The 14,490-nt window shown below is 51.4% G+C and overlaps 2 protein-coding genes across 2 annotated transcripts in view; both read right to left on the reverse strand.

Moving 5' to 3' along the window:
- Positions 1-6,630, reverse strand: part of HOXD3 (homeobox D3) — a 52,946-nt gene extending 46,316 nt beyond the window's left edge. The window contains exon 1 of the mRNA XM_015410408.1: positions 6,472-6,630. The gene's annotated coding sequence lies outside the window, so the exon portion shown is untranslated. The remainder of the gene's footprint in view (positions 1-6,471) is intronic.
- A 6,049-nt stretch (positions 6,631-12,679) lies between these two features.
- Positions 12,680-14,490, reverse strand: part of HOXD8 (homeobox D8) — a 3,735-nt gene continuing 1,924 nt past the window's right edge. Inside the window, exons 2-3 of the mRNA XM_015410410.1 lie at positions 14,270-14,490; positions 12,680-13,529 (exon numbers count right to left, since the gene is read on the reverse strand). Of these exons, the coding sequence (XP_015265896.1) occupies positions 13,231-13,529; positions 14,270-14,490 (520 nt within the window). The 3' untranslated portion in view covers positions 12,680-13,230. The remainder of the gene's footprint in view (positions 13,530-14,269) is intronic.

A 14,490-nucleotide genomic window follows, 5' to 3' on the forward strand; every position in this document is an offset into this window, starting at 1 on the left:
AAAGAGTGTCAGATTCGTATCTGAGAGACGCCCTCAGCTCCACTGCTCTCATCATCCACTTTCAATCCCCTTTGGATGCACTTTTCACCTGGATTTTATTGTGTGAGCTGGCAAAATCCAGTTGGGGAGTGGATTGAAAGTGGATTGTTTAGTGTGTGTGACCGCAGCCTGGATGACTTTGGGTCAGTCACGCCCTCTCAGCCTGACCTACCTCACAGGACTGTTGTGAGAATACAACATAGGAGAGGATGAATGTAAAGCTCTTGGGTCAACTTTGGGGAGAAAGGCAGGATACGGATGAATTAAATGAAATGCACATTTACGGGTGGACCCCATTAGTTTTAAGGGGCTTACCTAGAAGTAAAGACAGATAAAGTGGGATGTTAGCTAACACGAGTTAAAAACTAGGCAAATGAGCTCTGGTGCGGTTCGCCTCTTAACCTCACTAGCCAGACTGGGCAAAATACCCCACTACGACCTCTGTCCAGATAAATGTCCATTCTAACCGTAGTCCTATTTTTAGTTCCTGAAATAGCAGGGTGTGATGTTGGGCCAGAAATGTAAAAGGGTTCCAAGCCAGTGTTCCCTCTAAGATAAGTTAGTGTGAGCTAGCTCACAGTTTTTTAGCCTCCGTCTCACAGATTTTTGTCTTAGCTCAGGAAGGACGGCTCCAGAGCAAAGGAATTTATGCAGTAGCCAAATTGCTCGCTCACAACTGTAATGCCAGTAGCTCACAAAGTAGAATTTTGCTCACAAGACTCCACAGCTTAGAGGGAGCATTGTTTGAAACTTGCCTTTCCCTAAAGAAATCTGGGAGCTGTAGTTCTGTGGGGCCTCTCACACAGAACTACAGTTCCCAGGATCCTCAGCCTGGAAGAGAGCACATCAGTTCCCCACCCCCACCTCAGCCATGCTCAACCCCTGCTGTAAACATGGAGGCCAAATCAGGACATTGATGCCTACAAAATTAACTCTCTGCTCTCTTGTGACCCTTAACTCTTCATAAAAGAGGGAATGAGGGAAGGGGATGCTGGGGTTTTACAACTCCCCCAAACGAGTCTGGTGGCACCTTAGAGACTAAAAGTCGTTCAGAGGCACACATTTTCCGTGGGCTGGCGGAGAAAAGTGTTGGCTAAGCTTGCTTGCATCTGCCAGGTCTTCACAGGTTTCTGAGTCTGCTGCCAAAAACTAACCTACTGGCTCCACCTCGCTGGAGTTTGGGGACTTCAAGTTCTTTTCTTTATACTGGGACGGGCTGGAAAGGTTCTAGGGTGCAGGAAGCCCCCTTGGGCGTCTCTGCCGCATCTCCCGAACGGCGAAGGCGTTGCTTTGTCTCTGCGGCGGAGGGCAGGTCTTCTGGAGACGCCAAGCGGCGCTGCCAGTCTTGTCCTGCAGCGCCTTCTCCTGGTCGAGCGGCCCGACGGCACTCAGGGTTTCTTCCCACCGAGAGGTAGGGCTGGGGGGGGGAGGTCCCCTGGAGACAGGTTCACGGAGATGGATGGGAGGAAGGAGAAGGGGGGTGGCGAGAGGAAACAGCTGCCAGGATTTCACAGCGTTCAAAGGGAAGGCATCATCCGCCCGGCCTGCCGCGACCAGCGCTGATCAATGGCCGTCTCGCGTGTTCAGGAGACGCCTTCGGGGATTATCGCGTGAATGTTCGGGCTTCCTGTCTTAGACGTAGCGCTGCGAGCCCCGTCGATTCCAGCCCGGGCAGGATTATAGAATCCCCCTCCCCCTCCCCCTCTATCGCTTAAGACCAATGTACCATTCGAGTGTAGGCGCAGTATTATTTCACGAGATCGTCAATGGACTCGCCGTTTGCGCCTTTTTAGGGCAGCTTTTGCTTCAGCGGGGCGCTGAGCGGCAACCGCATTGCTGGGCCGCGCGGTTGTTGTCCGTGGGGGACAATTGTGTGCTCTGAGAAAGGCCACGGTCTTGCGGTTCATAGATTTGCGGTCTGATATGGCGGCGGCGGCGGCAGCTAAGCCTACGGTAAAGGAGGTGGAACCTCAAGGGACATGGCAAAAAGGAATATCAAGGCGTAAACAGGAAGGCAGGATATGGGGGCATTGTTTCAGATGCAAAATGGGGGGCGGGGGGGCTCCAACCCAGCTGTTGGCTCAGGGCAGGCAGTCAAATTCTGGGGTCCCTTCTGAGCGCTGACAGAGGCTTCCAAGAGCCCCAGGTCCTCCTGAGAGCCAGAGAAGGGCCCGCGGTGGCCCTCTGACCTCCAGAGGAAAGCGACTCAGGGAGAGCCCTTAGCGTTAAAACCGCAGAAACAAGCCACTGATCTCAAGCCACGAAGCAGATAGAATGGACAGGCGTTCTCCAACCAATGGTTTACGTATTCTTTGCGCTGGCATCCGTGGCCATTAAGCCGAGCTTAACTCTGAGCCGAGCCGTGCGCAACCGCTGCAGTGTCCAATCCAGCCGCACAACGGGGACTCCTCTTAAACCCGCCCTTAGGACGCCATTGCAGAATTGCAGTCCCGCATTCCGTACCACCCCCCAGCCCACCCCACCCGCATAAAAGACAAACAAAGGAACAAACAACCTGTACAGTTCTTTTGGGCGCCGGCTTTGACCTGGTCTAGTGTAAAAGAATTATGGAAAACCTCAGTGCTGGGCTGATCCTTCGTGTGTGTGTGTGTGTGTGTGTGTGTGTGGCTCGAGCTGAATGGTTGACCATCTTCAGAAACTAATCCCCAAATGGCTCACCCTAGATCCAGATTTCTGATTTTTTAAAAAACAGGCATTTAATTTTTCATCTTGGGCTTGTAAAGTACCCGGTAGAGAACCGCAGGACAATAGAGTAAGGGGAAAGCGCAAGATTTCGTCACCGAAGAGCTCTGAAACAATGCGGGTTTCCCTCCTCCTGCTGCCTAGTCACACACACACACCCGCCCAATTTGGCAAGATCTTCCATCCATTCCCCCCCCCCCCCCTGGGGGGGAAAAGCAACTACAAGCTTCGGTTCCCTTCAATCGATTCTTTCCTCCCTAGATTGGACTTCTGGGGAGACTGCCCATGTGGAAGGTCTGGAATGGGAACGACCCCCTCACACCCACCCAACACTACAAATCCATCCAGTTCAACCAGCCATTTGATTCTAGGAATGCGCCAGCCTCCTTTGACCCAAGCGCCCTGGATCCACCAGATCTTATCTCTAAAAGAGTGCTATTCCCCCCCCTCGGCTCCCCCCTCCCATTGACCAAATGAAAACGGTTTATGGCGGCTCCTCTTCTCCCCCCCCCCCCTCCTGTTTTTAACTCCCGACGCAGGAGCGCCATTGAGTGCCGCAATGCAGTAGAGCTGTAAATACCTTTAACAGCTGCCTGCCAAGCAAGGAGTGAAATACGGTCTTTGTTCGGATTCTCCCACCCTCCCCAGTTTCAGGACCTCATAAAGCAAGCCGAGAGAAGTACATTTCACGGAGATGGGGGTGGGGGGGTGGGGGAGGAAAAGCCTACGATTAAGCTATAAACAGGCTTGGGGTTTTAAGTGCTCGGGTTGAGATGAAAATTGCATATCCTTAGAAAGTGAATCCACTGTCTGTTATCATACACGACACATAGGATCTGCGGGTCTCTTCCAGCAGTGAAATCAACCTCTGTTTTTTGCGTGCAAACCGCTCGTGCGATTATGAACCGGTTTACTGGAGTATGGATGAGGAGGGAGGCCGAGTTTCCATGCTGACTTTAGGGATCCTCTTTTTCCTTTGAGAACCAGATCAGGTAGCCAGCGACCCTAAACGCAAGCCCCCCTTTCCCAACGCAATTGACTTCAACGGAAGTTGAAAGCGAGCTGCCATTACATTTCTTTATTTATCGTTGTTGTTCCAAATAAACATTCCTAGAACGATTCGGCTGCAATTGTGCTTAGGATGGCCGTCTTAAGATATGGTGTCAGAGGTCTACTGGACCTTCTCCCGACCAGAATTTAATTCTGGACGTCAGTTTCTTTTCAGCCTGTCCCCAGCTCTCTTAAGCCGAAATCACCAGGGGTACGTTCTGTTTCAGCCCTCCTGAAATGTTTAATGAACTCCCAAAGTTTGTTCGTTTTGCTGGTTTTTACTTCATTGAGTTACAGACGGGGCAACTGGATAAATCCCAGGCTAAAAACCGGCGTGGAAACCCGAGGCACAAATGCACCGCCGATCATTGGTAGTTATGTTTGCAACAGAGCTCTAACCAGGGGTCAGGGGAGCGGAGGAGATGCGATACAGCAGAGGAAAGGGGGCGGGCGGGTTTGTTTAGGCACCTGCGAATGTTTTGAGGCGAAATAGTTTGTGGTTTTCGACTAGGACCTGCAGCTATTCAAGTCTAGTCCTAGGATCACCTTGAGGAGTATCCCTCGGCTCATAACTATTCTCCATGATGGCGGCTAATAATTCCGAAGCACCGCATCCTTAAGAGGTGATTGAACACTTGGTAAAACCCGCCTCCAAAAGACTTTCAGCAACTCTTCAAGGAGAACAAAAACGGACACCTCTTGCTTTTTTAAGCATTTATTGTGAATAACACCAACATCTCGAAAACCGACTCTCTCCATTAAGTTACCTGAGTGTCATTTCACAAACCTGGCTGCCTACGGGCGAAAGATACCACTTTTCGATATGACTTCTATCACCATTATGGAAATCTGTTTGCAGGAACCTCTGAAGAGAACCTACACCCGCCCATCCCTAGAGGCACTGAGAGCCATTTTTCTTCAACAACATTTTTCTTTCTTTTACAGCACGGTACTTTGTTCAGCCTGTACTTCCCTGAATGGAACTGAAACCCATCGCCGCCTTAAAGACCAACAACATCAATTCTGAATGAACCAAAATTCTAGGCGGTCCCACTTTAAAATACAAGAAGCCAGTCCTGCGGAACATCCCAAGCAAGCTCGATGTAAAAAAATCGCCATGCACTTTTACAAGAGGAATAAATTCCATTCAGAAGTATTGACTTACTGCCAAGTAAACAGAGCCAAGACGGAACTGATAGCGAGTACATGTCTTCCCCTGCCCCCCCACACACACCAGGCTGTTACTGTTAGAATAAAAACAATCCATTCATTTCCCCACCATCACCACTTCCCACCACTGGAGATCAGATAGACAGCCAGAGCAGTTAGAGAGTATCTCATCCATTATATTTATTCCAAATATTCTGAGAAATAACGACATTTGTCACCAAGTTCCCTTCCCTCCCCCCCGTGCTGAAAGGGTACACAACGCATTTATTCCAGAGGCGCTGGTGATACCAATGCTCCCTCTAAGCTGTGGAGTCTTGTGAGCAAAAATTCTACTTTGTGAGCTACTGGCATTGAAGTTGTGAGCCAGAGAGTTGCCTCCTGCATAAATTAGTTTGCTCTGGAGCCCTCTTTCCTGAGCTCAGACAAAAAGGTGTGAGCTGGAGGCTAAAAAACTGAGCTAGCTCACACTAACTCAGCTTAGAGGGAACCACTGGATACCATCCGCGCCAAGCGGTTGGCAGCCATATTGGTGGTGTTTCTGGTGGCACACGGGCATGTGTTGGTCTCTCTTCCCCATGGCTAGCGTCAATATCACAACAAGGAATTCTATCCCGAATAGTTTGCCACCTGCTCCGAGGCCTTGCACCGGCCCGGAAGGGGCAACAAACAAACCACCCCGGGCGTCTGCCATATCCGAGAAAGCTGCGTCCACGAATCCTCCCCAAACATTCCAGCTCTGCATTCGCAGTGTTTCGATTCCTCTCCCCGCCTTCTCCTTTTCTCAATGCGAAATTTCGGCCCTCTGCCTCGCCGCTAACACGCGTGGCTGTGCAGACGGTCCTGGCGCGCGGTGTGAACGGGGAGGGGGAGGGCAGGAATGGATAGTTCGAGGATTCTTCCTGCGTGTCCGCAAAGGGAAAGGAGTTTTGGCAGCGACCCGCAGGGCGCCGAGGAAGCCAGGCTTGGCGCAGGATTCCGCTTTGTCTGCTTAGGACCCTGATGGGATGGGGGGGGGGACCGGTGGCACCTGTTGGCAACTGCGGGCATGCGGGTGAAATCCTGGCACTGGGGGTAAAAATTCAAGACTGGAGAGGGAGACGCCCGGCCACGGGTGAGAACGAATGGGAGATCTCGCTTTTGGGAGATGTATCAGGGGTTGGTTTTTGTTGGGTTGTTGTTGTTGTTTTGAAGGGGGTCAAGACTCTTGGGTGGCTTCTAAACCTCCTCCCCCCCCCCCCAGCCGCCGCCCGTGTTTCTGTAACGCTGGAAGCCACTCTCCTTTGTAACAGCAGGGCTGGAGCGGCGAACGCCCCCTCCGCAGCCAGACAGGTGGCCAAGCAAGCATTTCACTGCCTCCCCCCCCCCTTCTAGTCTTCCTCACTTTCTTTTATGACTTCTGGAGTCATTGTCCCGCGCCTTAAGGGGGGGGGGGAAGGAGAAAGAGAGGAAGCCCTGGAGCGATGCAGGCAGGCGAGTCCGAAAGAAACCTGAAAGAAAGACCAGCCTTACCCGTCCATTGCCGGGGCGCGAGGGCGCGGAGCCGAGACGCGTCTTGGTAATCCATGGCGAAAAGCAATCCGAGTCCTCCTTCTCCAGACCGGAGAAGCCAGAGGCGGCAGGACAGGCAGGCAGGCAGGCAGGTAGGGGCTGGGAAGAAAAAGGCAGCCGGCTACCAGGGGGAGGGGGGGAAACAAATCCAGCTGCCTCGCTGGCCGGCGAGTGTGTTTGTTTTGAAGCGCCCTGGGCTGGACCGGATCGGCACCCCAACACCCCAGCCCGGGCTCATACACCTCATCGGAGACAAAGGTTAGCAAAAGAGGGGCTGGGAGGCTCTGGGAAAGGCAGAAGGCAGGGGGAAATTCGCCAGGGGAATCGGGGGAGGGGGGGCGGTGGAATAAAGGCCATGAGAACCTACCGCGCTCGCACATGACCAAGCGCAGCCAATGACGTGCCCGAATAGGTCATAAAAGGTCTATTACCGAGTTGTAAATTGTCTTCAAACAAAAAGGAATTTACTGCAATTCCTGGCGGATCTCGTGCTCTCGCCCCTTTCGGTTTCCTCTGAACTAAAGACACCAGATCTGTTGAGGCTGATCCGGCTACGCAGTCAAAAACTCCAGGGAAAGGGTTTGTGTGTGTGTGTCATTAGCAGGGGCCAGACTTCAGGAGAGAGATTCCTGTACGGTTTTTACATCCCCCCGCTAAACATAACCCTAAGATCGATTCCCTTATCCCCCCCCCAAAAAAATAAAAACCCCCACAAAGCTTCCGAAGTGTAGACCGCTGTTTGGCGCAGTGCGACGGGGCGAGGAACGGTCTCCCCTCCTTCATGTCCTGGAATTGCCTTTAGCTAAAGTGAGGCTCTCTGCTTGGCCTCTTTGCCCGGTTTTTGCAGATTTAGGGGAGGAGGAAGCGATTAGGCTTGGGGGGGGGGGGCGGGGGAATAAACCAGGCGCTGGGGCGCTGGGGCCGAACCTCAAATCGCGGTGGATTTGTATCCAACACCCCCCCCTTTCCCCCTTTCCCAGTGTTAACAAATGAATCCTGATGCCCGCAGCCCTGAAGGGGTTTCTCCTAACTCTTCTGTTCTTCTGTTTCTCAGTGTCTCCCGGGCTTGCCTTTGGAGGGTCCCAAAAGAATTCGCCCCCCTCTCGATTTCTGGAGCGTCTTGGGTGTTGCAGGACGAGGGAGCTGTTCCAGCCCACTGAGCAACAGGGCCCTGCCACCACCCCCTGAAGCACTGACCCTGCTTGGCTGCAGATCCATTGCTGGGGGGGGGGGAGGGGAACTGCTCCGGTCTCCTCACTCCTGCTAAACTTTCAACGTGTCTCTTTCGAGGAAGAACCGACGTCTCCGTAGAGAGACCCGCAGCCACGGTCGCATTCCCGTGTTTTGTGTTTCCTCCCCAACCTGCGAGATTGGAACGCCCGGCTCTGTTAACTGAGGAGCAAGTCCCGTTGGAGAGCAAAACCTTGGGACGCTGGTCGACATTTTGCTGGTCTGAGGCCGGCAGACGAAGTATTCTAAATGGAGAGTGGCATTATTTGGAAGGGCGATGGGGATTTTCATTACCTCTCCCCCATCCCCATAGTGACACAGTTTGGGCCTCTGTCTGTACAGCCACCAATTCCAGAGGCCCCAAATCCCGTTGTCAATCAAAGGTCTCCTTTACAACCGAGCGATTTCTCCCAAGAATATTTCTAGTTCATATTATGGGATTCTCCTTTCTACTTAGGAACAAGGCTTCTGGCGATTTTAGAGGCTTCCACCTAAGGGGGACACGGGTCGGTTTCAATTGTCTGAAAAGGCCGCGTTGGAGGCATTCTAGAAAGGAGACCAGACCAGTTTCCAAAATTGAGGCTTTTAAGGGAATCGAGGCGTTCTCCGGCGGTGGCGCATTCGATTCATTGCGGTTTACTTAGATGCTACGATCTGTAGATGAATGTGTTGATTTCTCTCATTGTAAAGTACATGGATAAATGGTTTCCAGAGAATATATTTTTAAAAGTGGTCCACTTTTACTACACCTCCCCCCCCCCAATAAAAATCCGTGTTCACAGGACTGGATATTAGATAATTCCCGATCATGTCTTTGTTCCGGTTACAATAGCTAGTCTGTTTGGAGCGCTTCAAAATGGCCTCGACCTGCGGGGCAGAAAGACCCTCGGTGGCCTTAAGTCACCCCTGTTCTTCCAAATTTCGATATAACGATCGAAATATTTTGAATATATATATCTGGTTTTATAAATCTTTTAAAAATCTTGATATTACCAAATGACAACGACAGCTGAGCCTTCTGCATTGGTTGGTGGAGGATCCCTGGTCTTAGATCCTCCACGAATTGACCGCGGGGCGGTTTTTTGCCGCATTTATGCAAATTCCTGCGCCAAATTGTTTGCGTCTCCAGTTCTGCCGCAGTTCCGCTGCGCCTTGGTGTCCCCCGCCCTGGCGCTCCTAGCGGCACTGCGATCCAAGGAAGGCGCTTCAGTTTGGTTTTTTTTTTGGGGGGGGGATGCAGCGGAATTATGAAAGAGCCTCGGAAATTAGACTGCTGCTGGTTCCCCCCAAAAAAAGGATTGTGTCTTTCAGCCCTAACAGAATGAGTGCATCACAGAAGAGACGACCTAGCTTTTCATTGAAAATGTAGGCCCCAGATTTTTAGTTCTTTCTCACAGGCATAACAATAATAATAAAATGTTAACCTGGTCTATTTCTAGATAAGGGCTAAGTTCTGTTTCTACTCCTGCAGTAAGGGGTTCTTGTCCTTCTCTTTCCATCTTCCCCTGCATGGTATCCTTACCCATACAGGAAGGGGAGCAAGAGGGAGGGGGACTGCTGGGCGCTGGGGGGGTGGGGGAGTAAATATGGCAGAAACAGCATTGCCCCAACACTACTGGGGGGGGGGGTTGACAGTAGTCCCAGCCGTAGTCCCAGTCGGTCCTCCTTGCTAGGCCCTTTTAATTGACCCCCCCCCCACTGAAATCAATAAAAAGGGCTCAGGTTTTGGCCCCCTTACGGAGAGTTTTACTAATACACTGGTAGGGGGGGCTGTGCCTACACAGGAGCGCTCTTCCTTGTTTTGAGAAGTCACTTCCTGGTCGTGTATGAAAAAAAAAAAAGAGTGTGCCAAAAGGCTCCTTCGCTCTTCCTCCTGGACCCTCCCCAGGCCTCCCTGGGCAGGAGCCAGCGAAAGTCTCCTTTGCCTGCGGTGTAATAGGAGGACCTCAGAGTGGTGGCTCTTTCAAAAAGAAGGCCGCCTTCTCGGTTGGTGCATGAAAACAGCAGCCGTTTTAAGGTCAAGATGGGCAGCCGTGTTAGTCTGTCCGTAGCGGTAGAAAAGAGGAAGGGTCCAGTAGCACCTTAAAGAGTAATAAAAATATTTCCAGGTAAGCGTATTTGAAAAAGTGTGCTTGGCACAGGAAAGCTCATACCTTGAATAAACCTTCGTTGGTCTTGAAGGTGCCACTGGACTCTCAAAATATTTTGATAGGGTATCGGCGTTCCTGAGTCACTGCTCACTTCTTCAGATACAGATGATGAATCTGAAGAAGTGAGCGGTGACTCACGAAAGCTCATATACCCCACCAAGAATGTCTGGTTAGTCTTTTAAGGAGCTACTGGGCTGTTACTCTTTTCTACTGCTATCCGTTTTAAGGTCCGTCTCAGCCACACTCAAGTAGCCTCTTGAGCTAGAAGTTTATTGAATTATAAGACCGGTTTGAGAAGCCATCTTCTCAGTGTTGCCGGGAATGAAAAGAACCCTGGAGAAGGTAAAATGAAAGAGAGAGTTACCGGGTGGAGTGGGAGGGACAATTGTGTGGGGAAACTCGTCTGCTCAGTCCCCCTCACTGTAGGGCTCAGAGCCACTGAATCATCCTTCAGGATCCAGTCCCGAGAATACTTGCCTGGGAGAAAGCCCCGTTGAATAAAATGGGGTTTAACCAGGCCTAGGACTGCAAGCGAATTGCACTCAAGACCAGTGTTCCCTCTAAGATGAGTTAGTGTGAGCAAGCTCACAGTTCTTTAGCCTCCGGCTCACACATTTTTGTCTTAGCTCAGGAAGGATGGCTCCAGAGCAAAGTAACTGATGCAGTAGCCAAATCGCTCGCTCACAACTTTAATGCCAGTAGGTCACAAAGTAGAATTTTTGCTCACAGGACTCTACAGCTTAGAGGGAACACTGCTCAAGACTGCCTGTAAAGCCATGGAAGAGAATCCGCTCATGTCTCTGTCTTTTGTAAGGAAAAAGATGCCTTCCCTTATTTGCACAAGGTGGTCACAATCCAGCAGAGAATTAGACACCCTTGGTTAAAGTCCCTTGAAGTACATTTACCTCTCCCTTTCCTACAATGCTGTCCTTCACCCATTAATTTCTTGCAATATTTGCAGAAGCAATAAAAAAACCCTTCACCCATTAATTTCTTGCAATATTTGAAGAAGCAATTAAAAAAACAGCTCCGTTTCTGCTTTAAGCCTTTATTCATGATTCCAGGATTTGGAGCTGTAGTTAACCTATAAACTCCCAGCAGTTCTGTCCCTCTAAGCTGTGGAGTCTTGTGAGCAACAATTCTACTTTGTGAACTACTGGTGTTAAAGCTGTGAGCGAGCGATTTGGCTACTGCATAAACTAGTCTGCTCTGGAGCCATCATTCTTGAGCAAAGACAGAAATCTGTGAGCCGGAGGCTAAAAAACTGTGAGCTAGCTCACACTCACTCGGCTTAGAGGGATCACTGGACTGGCAAAAACGCTCAGTCCTCCTCTCTGTATTATGGGGATAATGACATGGCCCACCTTGTAGGGATTTCTAGTGACGTATGTGAAGCATCTGACCACTCCGGAAATAAGTGCTGTGTTACTGTTACTGCCAGGACGATTAAAATTGCTACCAGAGCTACTAAGAACTATATTTGTCGTTTGATTGTTATACACAGAGCTGTATTCATCTGAACAGCTACTTCTCCTTGTCCAGGCAAGCTCAGTTGCACCAGTCCATATACTGGAGATAACAATGGAGAGTACTGCTGCTGAACTGAACCGGTTTTTTTAAAATTAACAATAATAATATTATCAGGTAGTGATATTCCAGTGCACTGCTGTTTGCTCTAACAGTCAGTATTAATTATCGTGACCGTTCGCTGTTAACTCAGCATTAGTATTAATTATTATATCGAAGGGTTTTATAACGTGGCGTCAGCATTTCTGGGAAATCCTGGACGTTTAACGTGCGGTTTTGCATGAGAAATGCTTCCTAGGCAGACTTCCATTTTGTCTCTAATCCAAACCGCCTCTGCACACACGCTTCAAGTTATGGCTCATCTTCGCATACGGGATGGATGACGGATTGTGCCGCGGCCCTCCCCCGGCAAGGCCTTTGCCTAGCAGAGAGCAGCCCGACTCGAAGCGTGGCTTAGCAGAGGGCCCGAGAAACACACCGAGGAAACCGAGCCGACGCGACTCGTCTCCGGGCTCTAGTGCCGAGACAGACGACGACTGGTTCCAAGCGGCCTATCTCGGCTAACGGCGGGCAGATAATCTTGCAAAACGAGCCGAGAAGCCCCCCCCGTGGCTTCCTTGCGAGCCGGAAAAGTAAACCTCACTAGGTTCCCTGGAGCCTACTCACGAGTAGGCGAGCGCTTTTCTGAAAGCTTTCGGCAGAGCAGGCAGGCTCTTCCCATGTTTACTGTAAAATAAGGCCCGTGGAGCACAGTGGCGCTTACTCCCTTGTAAGCGCGTACAGGACAGCCGCCTGAATCACCACCGGCGGCATTCTCTGGATCTGAGCCCGCAATCCATTCAGCTAGGGCCACAGTGTTACGGCTTAGACACCCGGGCGCTGCCCACCGATCCCCAAGGCTTAACCCGTCTTCTCTAACAGGCTGACCTGGAGGAAACACCTATGGGGTACACTTGAAAAGACATCTGCAGGCTTTCCGACAACCGGACGGCCATTGCAGAGAACCCGGGGAGGGTCTGTTCTTGTTCCCAAGGCCTGGGGACCCCCAGTCTCCCATTGGGGCCAGTGGTCCTGATCCCCCTCCCCCGGCTGAACAATGAGGAAAGGCATTCAGCGCAACTGCAACCAACGCCGAGTGCCTGTTCCGGGGTCGTAGCGCTCAGATTCTCTGCTCTGAACGCCCAACGCAGATCTCGGCTGAACCCTCCCGTGTCTAAAAGACAGCGAAAGCAGAGAGAGAAGAGATCACAACTGTGTTTGCACAGGGATAACACCTCGTTTTATTTCGATCAGCGGCTGATAATTAAAAGGTCTCATTATAAGGCAGTTTCCTTTCCCCCCCTCAAAAAAATCACTTAAATCTCTTCATTAATTTACTTTACAAAGAAATAATCAGTAGGGAGAGGATTCCACCCCCCAAAAAAAGATAAATACAGGTGCAAAACTCGGCTGATTGGATTCCTAAAATAGATCTGACAATTTGTCCTTAGAGCAGAAGAGAAAAGTCCCCCCCATAAGAAAACCACGTACAAAATTGCTGGGTTGTTTTTTTCCCCCCTTTTTCTTTTTAAAGTATCAAATTCCAGGCGAAGAAAAAGACTTGCAACCCGTCAGCAGGGACTCCAGAGAGGTGGAAAGAAGAACAAATCAAACCCACTCTCACCTATAGCGCGCAGAAATGTCATTAAGGTAGCTTGAAAGACAAGGTCGGACCCTTGCGTCAAAGGTGCCTGAGAAGCGGGGAGGGTGGCCAGGAGACGCCCCCCCCCCGTGTGTGCCATGGTCCTTCGCTAAGGCTCAGAGGAGGAGCGCCTTAATCCGCCGGGCCATCCTCTCGGCCTTCGAGATCCTCCTGAGCTTCTTTCTTGGCCTCCCCGCCTTCCTTCTCCTCTGGCCGGGCCGCCGGGAATTTGTCCTTGTTGTTCTCTTTTTTCCACTTCATCCTCCGGTTCTGAAACCAGATTTTGACCTGCCGCTCGGTGAGTCCCAGAGCGTGAGAGACCTCGATCCTTCTCTTCCTGGTCAGATAAGGGTTAAAAAGGAACTCCTTCTCCAGCTCGAGAGTCTGGAAGCGGCTGTATGTTTGTCTTCCTCTCCGCCTACCAGGAGCTGCTGCATTTTTGGGAGGAGGGGGGGGGGAATAAAACACACACACACAGCGTTTAAAAAGAAGAAGACATCAAGACGCTCGCTAACTTGATTTGCAGGACACGGAAATAAGTCTGGGGGGTGGGGGGAGTCTTCCTTGGCGCTCACTTTCTAGGAGTCAATGGAACGGGGTGGGGGAAACGACGACTTTACGCGTGTAAACCTGCGTGGTCTCGGGCCAGTTTGTTCAGGAGGACCTCTTTCTGGTCTTTCCAAAGCCAAAGGCTCATTCTACGCACAGTAACTCGAGGGTAAGCCCGGTAAGAGCTGTAAGAAAGGGGGGGGGGGCTTTGGCCTCCCCGTTCAACCTAGTGGTCTCATCCGGGAACTCCAGTCAAACTGTTTATGTGCCTAGGGACGGGGGTCGCTCCTAGGCCCTGCCCAAGGTGGATCAAGTAAACTAAGGCGACACAGGAAGGCGGGCGAGAGGGGGCTGTTCAATGCCACCGTTCTCAAGCGCTTTGGGGCTGGCCCGGAGAATCGGTGGCGGCCTGGGGGTCAGCTCGAAGTGGAAAGGAGTTTTGTACACAGTCTTAAGGGGAGGGGGATAGAACAGCCACCGTCATGTGTATATTATATTTGCCGTATTTTATATTTAGAAAGAGGGAGGGAGCGAGCGAGAGAGAAAGGGAGAGAAAGAGCGAGCGAGAGCGCGCGCGAGAGGGGCAGCGTGCCCGAGGGAGGGCCTGTGGCCGGCGCCCAACCTTGCGGTCTCATCCAGGGGAAGAGGGGAGTCGCCGACGCGCCCTGATTTAAGCGCTCTGGGTCCTCGCCAAGGTTCGCGCCGGAGGATTTACAGTCGGCGTAGTGGACCAGCTCGGCCTCTTGGTGCGTCGTAAAAAGCGCCTGTCGCTGCAAGTGCTCGTATCCGTAAAACTTGGCCGGCTCCCCGGGACAAGGCGGGCCCGGGCAGGGGGGCGGCGGC

Source organism: Gekko japonicus, unplaced genomic scaffold (genome assembly GCF_001447785.1).
Source record: "Gekko japonicus isolate JY-2015 unplaced genomic scaffold, Gekko_japonicus_V1.1 scaffold1888, whole genome shotgun sequence".
In the NCBI taxonomy this organism is placed as follows: domain Eukaryota; kingdom Metazoa; phylum Chordata; class Lepidosauria; order Squamata; family Gekkonidae; genus Gekko; species Gekko japonicus.